Source organism: Muntiacus reevesi, chromosome 18, assembly GCF_963930625.1.
Source record: "Muntiacus reevesi chromosome 18, mMunRee1.1, whole genome shotgun sequence".
Classification (NCBI taxonomy): Eukaryota; Metazoa; Chordata; class Mammalia; order Artiodactyla; family Cervidae; genus Muntiacus; species Muntiacus reevesi.
Window position 1 is genome coordinate 36,460,928 of NC_089266.1, and position 14,204 is coordinate 36,475,131.

Genomic DNA, 14,204 nt, shown 5'->3' on the forward strand with positions numbered 1-14,204 from the left:
TTGCCTAGACGAGGAAGTGGCTTGGCCTGTGACAAGCAGTAACTGGGCATGTGTTACAGCCCTTTGCCAGGCCATCAATTTCAGGACACACAGCAAACCCTCAGATGCCCCTTTTAGCTGAGACCATCTTATGGCACAGGTTCTGCCACTAGAGGGGTCTTCACTCCTACAAGGGGGCCATGCCCAGTGGGGCAGGAAAATGCTGACCCTAGTGCCCATTCATCTGAGCTTGAATTCAAATTCCACCCTTGACTAGCTGGATGGTGCAGCACGTGTTTCCCTACCTCTCAGCTTTCCTTCCCTCCCTCCAGTCTGGAGGAGACTTGATAGCTCATCAGCAGCATCTTGGCAGAAAATAAGGGGCCCAGTTGAAGGTACAGCCATAGAGAGGTGAATAAAGGGGCAGGTGGGATGAGGAAACCAGCAAAGAATGAGGGGCACCCGAGGAACAGCAGGGGAAGGACCAGGGGAGGTGCCGCTGCTCTGAGAAGTGGTGGGAGCTGTGGCCCAGAAGGGCTCCTGACCCCCATTGTGACCATAGGGTAAAAGGCACAGATGCTGCTAAACCACAGTCAAGCACGGAGGGGTGGGAGAAACCAAGACCCAGCCTGACTCTCCTCCCACCAGATCTCCTGCTGGTGCCTCCTGTTTGCCAAATCCAACCAGAGGCTGGAAGGCCAGGGAGCTGGGCCACACCAGCATGGTGAGCTTCTCAAGGGACAGAGCAGACCAGAGAACAGATCTGGGGACAAAAAGAGGCCAGTTGACTGTGGAAGGCTCTATAATGACCCCCAAAGATGTCCACATCCTCATCTCCAGGACCAGTGAATAGGTTATCTTCACTGAAGAAAGATACATTATCTTGACACGCGATTGAGTTAAGCATCTGAAGATGAGGAAATGATCTTGGATTATCCGTCGTCATTGTTCACTCACTCAGTTGTGTCCGACTCTTTGAGGCCCCACGGACTGAAGCACGCCAGGCTTCCTGTCCTTTACCATCTCCCGGAACTTGCTCCAGCTGAGCCCAATGCATTCACAAGGGTGCTTGTGAGAGGGAGGCAGAAGGTCCACAAACAGAGGGTATGTAATAACGGAAGTAGAGGGACATCGAGAGAGAGAAATTAAAAGCTGCTCACTGCTAGCTTTGGAGACGGAGGATGGGGCCACAAGCCAAGGCACACGGAGGGCTCTAGAAGCTAGAAAAGATAAGGAAATGGATTCTCCCCAGGAGCCTCCAGAAAGAGAACAACCATTCTGACCCATTTTAGGACTTCTGACCTCCAGAACTGTAATGGAATAAATCTGTGCTGTTTTAGGTCATTGTTTGTGGCAATTAGCTACAGCAGCAATAGAAACCTAATACACCTGCACAATACTCAGGGGTCCCTCTACCCAGCCCGCAGCCCTCTACCACCCTCTCGGATCACTCTCTGGTCTTGGATCCATATCAACCTCAGGTAGACAGAGGTCAGGAGGGTGGTGCATGCCTGGGAGAGAATGCCTTGGTTAAGCAGTAATGATTCTCAGAGGGAGGGAGCAGCTCAGAGCAGGTGTCATAGAGAACAAATCTGACTCCACAACTGCTCCCAAACTAAGCCTGAAGACAAGATCTGGGTTGCTCTCTAATAAAAGTGTCATATTTTTCTCCTTTCATTAAAAAAAAAAATACATCAAACCCTCATATGGACTGTCTGGTGAGAAAAGCAACATGATGTAGAAGAAAAAGGCCCAGCCCAGAGGCCGGGAAACTTGGATGCTAACCCCAGGTCTTCCCCAGCTTTGAAGTTTAATCTACAAAGTTTCTGGGCTTCCCTGAGCTTCAGTTTCCCCATCAATACAAGGGAGTGAGACTGAGGCCTGAATCTACTGGCAGGCTGATTCTGTGGTTCTAAACACCTATTCCCTGTCGCCAGCCAACCTGACCCTGTAGGAGTGGGGGTGGTCAGGGCCCGTGGAGAGCTGCCACCTCCTGAGCTCTAAGCTTTCTCTGCAAAGTCCACTTGCTGGACCAGGAACTACAATCTGTTCTCTGCTGCCCCCTGCTGCCTTCTGAAGAACAAAGCTTTCCAGTGAGATCTCTTGGAAACTGTCAAAAGGGACCCTCAGGAGATGCCCCTGCAGTCTCCTGCATCCACTCCTGCATCCATCCACCTAGACCTGGCCAGCCAAGACCACCTTGGAGGCACAAGGAAGCCAGTGCAAGGACCAAAGGTCCGGATGGGGAGGCTGCCTGCTGTGGGGCACAGAGTCAGCTCTCCCCACTTCTGCATCCCACCTCTCCAGCATTAGTGAGCTGAAGTATGAGATGCTGTGGATTCTGAAAAGTGGTAATGTTTTTCCATGTGCTGCCTTTGGATGATAGTAACAAGAGGATAATGTGTCCCTGTTCCCTCCCCACCCCACACCCACACACGTATTCACCCAAAAGAAGCACGCAAATAAATGTGCTTTACAAGGCAGAAATTAGCAGGGGGAAGTCTACTGAGAAGGCACCAAGAGGGCTGGATCAGGAAAGAAGAGACAGTGCAAAAACCACAATTAAGAGGCTATGTAAACCGGAAGTTATGTCAAAGGCCAATTATGATTCATGCCCCCCGTTTAAAAAGAAGCTGAGTGCAGATGAGGTTGGACAAAAGCTGGCTTTGAAAGTCATAAACCAAAGTGTGGCTTCATTTTAATCCATTGGATGGTGTGTGAGAAGGAATTACCTGGGCTTTTGTAACAGAAACATCCCTAACAGCTGTTCCAGTTTTTCAGAGAGGGACTGGGGTCCCAGTTGTTTGAGTTCAACACCCCCTCAAATATTAATGCCAAGGTGTTTCCTACCACACTTCTTGGGGGTCCTATGCCTATTCATTTTTCTTGGACTTGCAAATGTCCTGGGGCATCAGAAGGGAAGACTTCCACGCAGGATGCTTTGGACTGGACCACACAAGGTCCTGTGACACCTCCAGGCATCAGTCCAGCTGGGAGGACCATAGATGAATTGAGACCCTCACTATCCCCAGGAAAATGGGCAGCGATGGAGACACTGCATACAGAAGATAGACAAGACAGGAGGCTAGGAAGCCTGCAGGCCACAGTGTGTGTCCTCAAATAATGCCTCTGCCAGGCTCTTCATCTGTTCTGAGCCGCCTCTGAGATCCAGATCCCACCCAGGCCTTTCTTCCAGCGCAGTCAGGAGCTGGTGAAGGTCCCTTCTGCTCCCATCTCCCAGCCCCCACCCTCCTCCTCCTTCTCTAGCTCAGAGCCTTCTTTCCAGCCTAGGACGTTCCTTCCTTCCATCTTCTGCAGGTCATAATGTCCCCCTCCTCTGACCGCCTCTAACATCTCCACCTGGTTTTCAGACAGTACACCTGGCAGCCCATCAGACACTGAGTCTGAATCAACCAAAAATCAGTCGACCTTTTTCCTCCACAGTGGGGCGACTTAAACCTCAAATCTTCCCAGTGACACAAAAGGGAAGAAAAGGAAAAAAATTTCCCACGTTAAGATAGACACTGCCACCCCTGAAACCAGGAATATCCTCATTTTACTGTCTGAGCCACCTGGGAAGCCCTCTGGTGGTCCAGGGGTCCTGAATTCAGAACCACAGAAAAATGCAATCACATTGCACAGCCATATTCATGTAATTGATATCTATTGATTTGCAAAGTTGAGAGTCAACCAGTGGACAAAGCACAGAAGACTTAATTTGGTGACAAAATGGAGATGTTAACAGCCAAGATGATGGGAGAGTAAAGGTACATCGGATCGGTGAGGGAAGAAGTGGGAGATAGGAGGGGAGGTTGCAGCACTGCCACCCTCATCCTACACACAGGAGAGTCCCTGCAGCCCAGTAGAGAGCTCTAGATGAAGTGTACCAAGTTACAAAAGTAACCAAAGAACTAGCAATATAACTCCCCAAAATTAGAAGGAGAAGGAAAGAAGGTGATGCTCTTGATTCAAGAGCATCAAAGCATTCAATTCTTACTTTTCACTAACATGGGGTAAAAAGGACATGGGGGGAAACTGATTTATACAAATTGTTCGGAGCCAGAGAAAACTACCAAAATAGTAAAAAAAAAAAAAAAAGGGGGGGGTCCATTAAAATTGCTGGCTCTAAGGGATGGGGGAGTTTGGGCAGGAAATTTCACTTTATTCATAAGCTCTTCTGTGCCCTTGGGGTTTTTGGTTTTTTTTTTTTTTTTAACCCTGGTCATGTGTCAGGAAAAAATGTTGTTTCCATATCAGTCAACATAGGGTGGTGCAAGCAGCAGACACTACAACCGCCTGATCAGTGAGCCCTGAAGGAACTTGGAGGCAAACGGACTGCTGACTGCCGAGCCCTCAGCACTGCAGCCGACCCCAGCAAGCACCCACAGGGGATTCAGGGTGGAGAAAAGCAGGATACTGCGCCTATGTGCTTAAGGCGCATCTCGAAGGAATGATTTCACTAAGTCCAGACTCTTGCATATACATATGTATACTCTCATATACAAAGAAAAGTGCTAAACTTGTTAACTGGGATATCTGACTTTCTTTAGTTAACATCAGTCTGTTGAAGTTCCCAGTACCTGGTCTTTGTTGCAGACGCTCAGGTATCTTGGCTCCTCCCTTACCTCTTATGAGCAGTCCCTCGAGCTATCTGAGAGGCTGTCTTCTGGCGCGTGGGTCCTTAGAAATTCCGCTGAATATGACACAATTCTCAACTTCTAGGTTGTGCATTTTTTGTCAGTTGACACGCATTATTTTGATTTTTTAAATTAATTTAAACGTTGAAAACTGACACCAAAATCCTGACCGACTGGACGAGAAATATCCAGTACCCTGCTGTTGGACTGGGCGTGCAGGGGGTCAGTGAGACGGCGGGATGGGGAGGGTGGAGCTGGGGGGGACGGGTGGAGGTGGGGGGCGGAGGCACGAGGCTCGGCGCCTGCGCACTAGCCCAGCATGTTCCTGCAGCGCAGTCGCTCCTCCTCGCGTTTCTCCTCCAGGCGGTTCTCCAGCAGCCGCAGCTCCCTCTGCACCGCCTTCTTCATGGACGGCTCCAGCTCCAGCACTTTCTCCAGGTCCGCCTTGGCCTCCGCCTCATTCCACACCTCGGCGTGAGCCCGGGCCCGCACGTAGTAGGCCTTCACGATGCCTGTGGGGAAGATCCTGCTGTATCCGCCGCCTGGCCCGGGAGGCAGCCCTCACCCGACACGCGACTGGCGGCTGGGCTTCACCAGCTAGCGCAACCTTTAACCTTGGCCATGATGACCCTTAACCTCTCTGTACCTCCGGAGCCCGGCCGCTCCACTATAAAATACGGATGACTATAATAATCGCAGTACCCACTCCCCTCCCACGGACCCTTCCAAGACCCGGTAACTAATTTTATATTCACAACTTTTTAAGTCTTTTCTTATAGAGGCTCCCCAAATGATACAAGCTCCAGGTCCTATCCCTAAACCTGACTCTTAGGGTCGTTATGAGAATTAAATGAAAGAAATGCAGAGAAGTGTGTGGCGCAAGGTAAGTGATCCTGTAACATTCTTCAAACATCGTCTTCACAAATATCGCCATATCCCCCCATCACAGATACTCAGTTCAGTTCAGTTCAGTCGCTCAATCATGTCCGACTCTTTGCAACCCCATGGACTGCAGCACCCAGGCTTCCCTGTCTATCACCAACTGCCGGAGTTTACTCAAACTCATATCCATTGAGTCGGTGATGTCATCCAACCATCTCACCCTCTGTCGTCCCCTTCTCCTCCTGCCTTAAACCTTTCCCAGCATCAGGGTCTTTTCAAATGAGTCAGCTCTTCGCATCAGGTGGCCAAAGTATTGGAGTTTCAGCTTCAACATCAGTCCTTCCAATAAACATTCAGGACTGATTTCCTTTAGGATGGACTGGTTGGATCTCCTTGCAGTCCAAGGGACTCTCAAGCGTCTTCAACACCACAGTTCAAAAGCATCAATTCTTCGGCGCTCGCTCAGTTCAGTCCAGTTCAGTCGCTCAGTCGTGCCCGACTCTTTGCGACCCCATGAACCGCAGCACGCCAGGCCTCCCTGTCTATCACCAACTCCTGGAGTTTGCTAGGATATACTTAATATTGTTCTCGATACTGATTGCCCCCCCTGTTAAAACCCATTGACTGCTCCACACAGGTTTGGTGACTTTTATTTGTCCTAATTCACCGTAAAATAAAGTAAACTCCCACAACACCACAAAGCACCCTTCATCCATCACCTGTGACACCGTTACAGGCTTGGGGAAACCCTGCCGGGTGGAAGATTTGAAGTCTTGACGGGTCAGAAGAGATAACTACTTAAGGTCTGTGCATGTGACTTTGGACCCGTGGGCGGGATGGGACCCCTGCCCCGCCCACACCAGCTAGCCCACCTCGCCCCGCCCACACCACCCCGCCCACCTCACCCCACCCACACCACCTAGCCCACCTCGCCCCGCCCACCTGGCCCTGCCCACCTGGCCCCGCCCCGCCTCGCCCCGCCCACACCACCTAGCCCACCTCGCCCCTCCCACACCGCCCCGCCCACCTGGCCCCGCCCCGCCCACCTGGGTGGTGCCGGAGGATGTCACTCGTGTGTTCCAAGACCTCGTAGTACTCCTCCTTCTTCAGCAGACACTGGCAGTAGTTCAGGATCAGGGTGTTGATCATCTTCTCCAGCTTCAACCACTGCACCTCCCAGGGCTTCTCCTGTCAGGTGGAGAAAGCTCTGCTTCCGCCGCGCCCCCACCCTTCCCCACCGCGGCCATGGCCAGCGCACCCCACTTCCCATCCCCACTGGCAGGCAGCCTCCCACCTTGGTCTGCAGGTTCCTCAGGCAGACGATGGCTTCCTGGTACTTGCTGGAGGCCTCCTCGTAGCGGCCCAGCTTGAAGAGCCGGTTTCCTTCTCCATGGAGGATGGGCACCGCCTGCATCTTCTCATGGTTATTCAGGTTCCAGGTCTCCCTCTGGTACTGGCTCGGGGACTCGACCTGCTCCAAGAGCTGCAGGTCAGTGACGCAGGGACCCTGGGTGCCCGCAGCCCAGTAGGGCAGGCCCTTTCCCCTGCAGAGGACCGGAGACAGTGGACCCAGAACATCTCGCTAAAGTCAGCTCTGCATTTTCCACAGTGAGGACTGGTGGGCAGAACCATGCTTGCTGACCAAACACAGGCAAACAGGGAAAGGAAGCAAGTGCTGCCTCCCCACCACCGTGGCTTTACCCTAAATCAGAGCCTTTGTGCAAAGTAAGAAAAGGTAATTTGTCAACACACTTTACTGATGATATTCAGAAAATTACCATGACACTCATTTTGTTAGAACAAGACAATTTATTGCCATCTACTGGAAAATCATCATTATAAAATCACAAATATATATTGTCTCTAATGAGCACCTTAGAGGCGATGCCCTTGCGCAGTGCACAAGCTGTGCAACTGTTCAAGCAGACCCTGAAGAGGCCCCTTGTTGATGCAATTCTCTTATTTACTTGTACTCACCCGTGCAACCCTCAGGCTAAACCTCAGCCTTGGCCATGAGCTGAGTCCTGCTCTGGTTTGATGCTCTCCCACCACCCCACAGACAGAGGCCATCAGTCACACTGAGGTCTGAGGGAGACGGTGTGGATGGTTCCATGCAGTTCTCCCGCTACTGGAGAACCAGATCGGAACCCACAAACCACAGGGACTGGGGGCTGAGGATGTAATTCTAAGCTTTTGAGGGGAAAAGGAAGTAGATAACCAATAGAAATAAAATGCCTCCAAAAAGAAAAAGAAGAACATTTTTAAAATGGGTCTCAAAGGGGTTTTTCCTTTGGAAAAGGCAAAGGATGTTTTTCTGGTGGAGTGGGAGGGTCCCATTCCAGTTCTCCCGTGGCTTAGGAACCCTTTCTGGTTTTCTAAAGAGGATCTGGGTGATGTCCAGTGACCCATGGGACTGGGCTCCCTTGATGCCCACTGGACCCAGTTGTTCTCTGATGCGGGGACCATCCCTACCCCACCTCCCACACCCCAGGGTCACACCTGCAGCAACTCGATTATGAAGATCAGTGGCTGAGGCTCCTTCTGCAGCTCATCCAGATCCTCGTAGCCCAGCGTGTGGTAAGCGAACATGTTGGCCAAGCCACACGTGTGTACGTGCCACTCCGTGGGGTCCTTACCCTCCGCCATCTGCCGCAGGCTCCGGGACAGGATGGGGTAGACCCCTGTGTGCTGTGGGGAAAGGTGAGCAGATGGGATCAGGCTGTCTGCTCAGAGCCAGCTGGGCCACAAAGAACCCATTCTGGGCATCCCCCAGAGCAGAACCCCTACCCCCCCCAACACACACTTGTCCCATGGCTGTTACTACTCATCTAATCACTGCACCTACCTGTATGCAGAATGCTCTACACCTGTTAGTACTTTTAATCCTTACGATGACCCAATGAGAGGGGCACTATTATTCTCCCTATTTTATAGATGTGGGAACTAGAGCCCAGAGAGGGTAGGTGATTTGTTTAAGGTCACACAGATAGCAAATGACAGAGTCAGGATTCAAACCCAACTCCAGGGTCCATGCTGTAGCCACAATGCTAGGCTGCCTCTTGCCAGCCCTTGTGGTCGACTCTAACAGGTTTCTCTCCCAAGGAAACCCTGGGTCCATGGAGCCTGTGACTCACAGGGAGGGAAGCATGGAAAGTAGTGGAAGGACCAAGGTTCCACGTCCTTGAAGGCCAGGTTGGTGGCCTGATGGCACTGCTGATTGGCAGCGAGCCTGGATCACTGCAGCCCCCTGAATTCCTGTCCCCTGGGTTGCACCAGTCTGGTACTGGGGCTGTTGCAGGGGTTAAATGAGATGGTGCTGAGGTAAGGCCAGCTCATCACAACCTCACCCAGCACAGGAACTGGGGTGGCCACCCTCACGGGGTGGAGATGGGTTAGGAAAATCAGCTGTTTGTCCTCAGTGAGGACAGAGCTAGGATGCCCCACAGACGAGCTCCAAGAACTGCTTTCCTGGGGCCGGGTCCTCAGATGGCCCATCTCAGCCTCCTGCATGGCAACTCCAGTAAAGACACACCCCAGGAAAGTGAAGGGGCAGGAACAGTTCAGCTTGGTCTCCAAGCGACCAGAAAGAGGATGAAGGTCACCCCGCCCCGCCCCCATCAGCCAGGATTAGCCCAGAGTAGCTTCGGCGTCCTCATGAGCAAGATGACCAGATGGCAGTTAAGCCTGTTGAGATTAAGCCTGGATGAAGGGAGGGAGGGGCCCCCGAGGAACAGCTTGCTGCAGGGAAGGCTCACTCCCGGCCCACGCACAGCAGCCGCCAGCTCCCTAGAAAGTCAGCGGTTAGTGCCAACCCCGCAACCATGCGGCTGCTTGGACATGACCGCAGACCAAGGCCGGGACCTCAGACCAGTACCACTCTAGTGCCACCAGGATGCTAGTCAGCATGCTGGGCTGTGGGATGCCACCAGGAGTGGGCAGAAATCCCAGGAAAAATATAGAGGCCAGAACTCCATGGCTCCACACCCGTCTCCACAGCACCTCCACTGAGATTGGCCCGGGGCACCCCAGGACCATGCCCCTCTCTGGGACTTCAAGGCCAGAGCCTGGTTCTGTCTGAGGGGCTCTGTCTATTACTATCTGGAGATTACAAGCTGGCACTTGGGAGGCCACATTCAACTCCCAGATTGATTTTGTTTCATCCTTCTTTCACATGGTGGGGTTTTTGTGTTAATGAGTCGCCAACACTTAAGCACTGAGAGAGTTCACAGACTAATTTCTGACAATTTCTGGTTTGTGTCCAGAACTCAGACTATCCGGCCACACCAGACCTGCCCCTTCACACAGCAGCCATCCAGTAGGAGATAAGGAGAATCTGCCCCTATGAATGGGGCAGATAACCTTCAGTCACCCAGGGTCCCTGGCCCTTGTGGAATTTGCATTTGTGACCCCTGGCCTTGGGTTTCCCAGGAAGCACAGTGGTAAAAAATGCACCTGCCAATGCAGGAGACTCAAGAGATGTGAGTTCAAACCCTGGGTCAGGAAGATCTCCTGGAGTAGGGAATGGCAATGCTCCAGTATTCTTGCCTGGAAAATTCCATGGACAGAGGAGCCTGGTGGGTTACAGTCCATAGGGTTGCAAAGAGTTGGACGCGACTGAGCAACTGAGCACACACACACACACAGACACACACACACACTCACACTCACATACAACCTCTGGCCTCACTGGACTAGGCGCCAGCAGCAAATTCAGCATAGAGGCCAGTGTGCTCCCTGGGTGGAAGGGGGAGGCACTGCAATTCAGGGCAGAAACTCCCAGAGCCCCTGACCGCCCCTGCCTCTTCATGCTTCCTGGCCTGGATGCTACCTCACTCCCCACTTCTAAGCCTGGTGAACTCCTATTTATCCTTCAACACCCAGATCAATGTCATTTTCTTCAAGAAGTTCCTGCCATGATCCTCAAGCTGTTAGTCACCCCCTTCCCGTGGCCCTAAATCCCTCTGTCCTCACTTATTTATATTGTGGTGCCACCTGCCCTGCATTGTAATTGCCTAGGTGTCTGTTCCTTGTCCAGAATTCAAGTTCCTTGAGAGATGGGGACTTTGCCTGTTTCGTTCCTAACACTTAGCACAGGCCAAACCTGGTACCCACTGAATGTTTTCAGATAGACAGGCATACAGATAGATGATGGCTGGATGCTTAGTGATGAAAGAATGGATTATGAATAACTGGTTGAAGGGAGGGATGGATGAATTGATGCCTGAGTGAATGGATAGAAAAGTGGATAAAAGATGAACACGTAGGTGAGTATATAACTCTAGGCTGCCCCAGTGGCTCCATGGTATAGAGAAGCCACCTACCCATGCAGGAGACACAGGTTCAATCCCCAGGTTGGGAAGATCTCCTGGAGGAGAAAATGGCAACCCACTCCAGTGTTCTTGCCTGGGATATCCCATAGACAGAGGAGCCTGGAGGGCTACAGTCCATGGGGTCACAAGAGTCAGACACTTCGTAGTGAGTAAACAACAGTTACAACAAAATAACTCTGGGAAGTGTGTGTGTGTGTGTATACACGTGCATGTGGATGTGCGAAATCATAGTGGCTGTGAACTGGGAAGAGATGGGGGGTGGGGCTATTGGAAAAACCAATAATGTTTGTGGCGTAAAAATGACCAGCCTGTGAGATGGGCACTCATGTGCATGATGTAGTCAAAAGAACACAGGCCCCACAGGGAACCAAGAACCATGCCCACATTACAGGAATAACAGCAGTTTGTGATTCTGCAAACAACAGATCAATCAACCAATCAAGAATGTATTGAAAGCTCTCTGCACTCTACACTCCTACATTAGCAAACATGCATTCTTTGGAGAAGGGGCCCTGTTGGTGACCAAGCTTGTCTAACATATGGCCTAAATGACAAGCACATATGGGTCTAAAAAAAGTATAGGAGCTTTGTAAGCAAAGTCAATAAATACCATTTTAAACTAACTGAAACCACTTAAAAAGCCGATTTTCTGAAGACTTGTTAAAAATTAGCCATCTTTTAAAAATTAAAACATCAGGATAAAGATGCTCAACTAATATTTGCTAGTGTGAAAGTGAAAGTGTTAGTTGCTCAGTCCTGTCTGAGTCTTGGTGACCCCATGGACTGTAGCCCTCCAGGCTCCTCTGTCCATGGGATTCTCCAGGCAAGAATACTGGAATGGGTTGCCATTTCCTCCTCCAGGGGATCTTCCCAGCCCAGGGATCAAATCTGGGTTTCCTGTATCTCCTGCACTGGCAGGTGGTTTCTTTACCATCTGAGCCGCCTGGAATATTTGCTGTGAAGAAGAAATGAATAATTCCTTGATTCGGACCTCTAGTGGTAGAGAACGGCATTGCAGCCTGTCTAATACCCATAGTAGCCTAAAGGGGATACTGTATAAAGTGAGAACCAGGGATCCATCCCTGATCCTGTTTCCGAGATGGTTTGACCCAGAGCAAGCTACTTTCCTTCTCTGAGTCTTATACCTCCTCATCAGTGAAACAAGGGAGTTAGTCTCTAAAATTCTTCTTAGTCAAAATAATAGCTCCCACTTCTCAATTGCCCCATACCATGGTTTGCCCTAGTATATGCAATATCATGTAATCCTTTCAACCGCCCCCTAAAATGAGGATTTGTTCATTTCTAAATGAGGAAATAGAGTGCTAGCAGGGAAAAGGGGCTTCCCCAGAGTCACACAGTGTCTCCCGCATTGCAGGCGAATTCTTTACCCTCTAAGCCACCAGGGAAGTCCAAAATGTGAACAGTTACTGGATATTAGATATCATTAAGAAATTGTTGAATTAAAGAAAAATGTGATAAGGATAGAGGTTATATTTTTAATACCTTTCTTTTTAGAGGAGGATACAAATTATAGTATCTACAGATGAAATGATACGGTGTCTGAAATGTGCTCTAACCATGTGGGATAAGGAAGGAAAGCGGATGGGCTTAGATGAAATAAGACTGGCCATGGATTGATGGTGCCCGGCATAGGATGACGCATATTTGGAATTTGATTATGACTTTTGTATAAGTTTGAAAGTTTCCACAAGAAATGTTTGTTTAAAGGTAAGTCAGCTTTGCCATTTCTTATCTGGGTCACAGGCCAAGAAGACTGCCTTCTCCGGGTGATTGTTAAGAGTGCCTAAGTGAGACAACAAGTTTGTAATGTCAGTAGGAATGGAGAGGAGGGCAGAAAAGTGACCTGTGGCCAAAAATCTCCAGTATCCAATAATCCTGCGCACAAGTGAGGGCTGTGAGGTGGGCCCTGCTCCCGTATCCTACCAGCCAGCCTTGACACCGATTGTCATTTTAGCAGCACCTGTTCTCATGGAAGAATCCATCTCCACCTTTGGACTTCCCAGGTGGCTCAGTGGTAAAGAACCCACCTGCAATACAGGAGACGTGGGTTTGATCCCTGGGTCAAGAAGATCCCCTGGAGAAGGAAATGGCAACCCACTCCAGTATTCTTGCCTGGGAATTCCATGGACAGAGGAGGCTGGCGGGCTCATGGAGTTCATGCAAGAGTCGGACACGACTGAGCAACTAAACAACAGCCACCTTCATCTTTACGGTGGCTGAGAAGGAGGAGGCAGAGGTCTCCCGGAAGAGTGTCATTTCACCCTCACTTTCCTGAGACACAGCCGGTGTGCACGCTGCGGATGGATGGGTGGGGCCTACTTACGATGGTGTCGCACCAGAACTCGGCCACCTCGCTGACCCGCATGGACGTCAGCAAGATCTCCCAGACCTCCAGCTTGAACATGTTCCCGATGATGATGTGCATGGGGTGGCCCACCTGCTTGCTGTCATCTATCACCGTCCGCTCTTCGTCACATTTCATGGTTCGGAAATGAAAGGTCACCTGGTCACCAAGAGAGCGGACCCTGATCAAGACCCACCTCCTAAGGCCCCCCAGCAGTCGCCCATGTCTCCGATTCCCTGGGCCATCCTCGCTCAACTCCCACCAGCACCCCCAAAACCCAGCCAGTGCTCTGCCTCCTAAAGGACCCCATCCCACTCTAGACAGCTCTGCAGGTCAGGAGATCCTCCCTTCAAAACACCCCAGATCTGAGGCCACTGACCCAGACACTCCGTCATCCAGGAAGCCCACCAGAGACTCCTGGACAAACACCCTGACCCTCCCCTTCCTTCTCACTCAACACTCAGACTTCAGAAAATTCCCAAAGCCCCACCCTCACTCTACGCTGAAGTTTAATTTGAAAAATGTCAAAAGCACCTGGGGAACTTCTCTAGCCGTCCAGTGGCTAAGACTCCACCCTCCCAGTGCAAGGGGTCTGGGTTCAATCCCTGGTCAGGGAACTAGATCCCACATGCAAAAACTAAGAGTTTTCATGCTGCAACTAAGACCCATGCTGCCAAATAGATAAACATTAAAAAAAAAAAAAAAAAAAAAAAACTGGGGAATGGGCATCAATCCAGAGCTACGCAGATGCCCAGGGTGGGGATGGGGGCTGATAATTCCAGGGAGGACCTCCTGGCCATTTGTTAGCAAAACAGAAGAAGGATGTTTGCAGTGCCCTGTGACCCAGTTAGAATGCAGAAGGCTGCTAGAATGCAGAAGGATTTTTATCTGGCCTGGGGGCTGGGTCCCACTCACTCGGGCTCCAGTGATGAAGTTGGGGAGATCCCCCGTGCCCCCATGCAGGATGGTTTTCTTGATCCCTTCCACGTTCAGGAGCAGAGTGGTGTCCAT

At 50.9% G+C, this 14,204-nt stretch overlaps 1 protein-coding gene across 1 annotated transcript; it reads right to left on the reverse strand.

The window, feature by feature from the left end:
- Positions 1-4,925: 4,925 nt before the first annotated feature.
- Positions 4,926-14,204, reverse strand: AIPL1 (aryl hydrocarbon receptor interacting protein like 1). The gene is made up of 6 exons (XM_065910661.1): positions 14,109-14,204; positions 13,173-13,352; positions 7,998-8,186; positions 6,793-6,969; positions 6,545-6,686; positions 4,926-5,128 (listed from the first exon to the last, which is right to left on the reverse strand). Exons 1-6 carry the CDS (start codon positions 14,202-14,204, stop codon positions 4,926-4,928), a joined length of 987 nt encoding a protein of 328 aa, XP_065766733.1.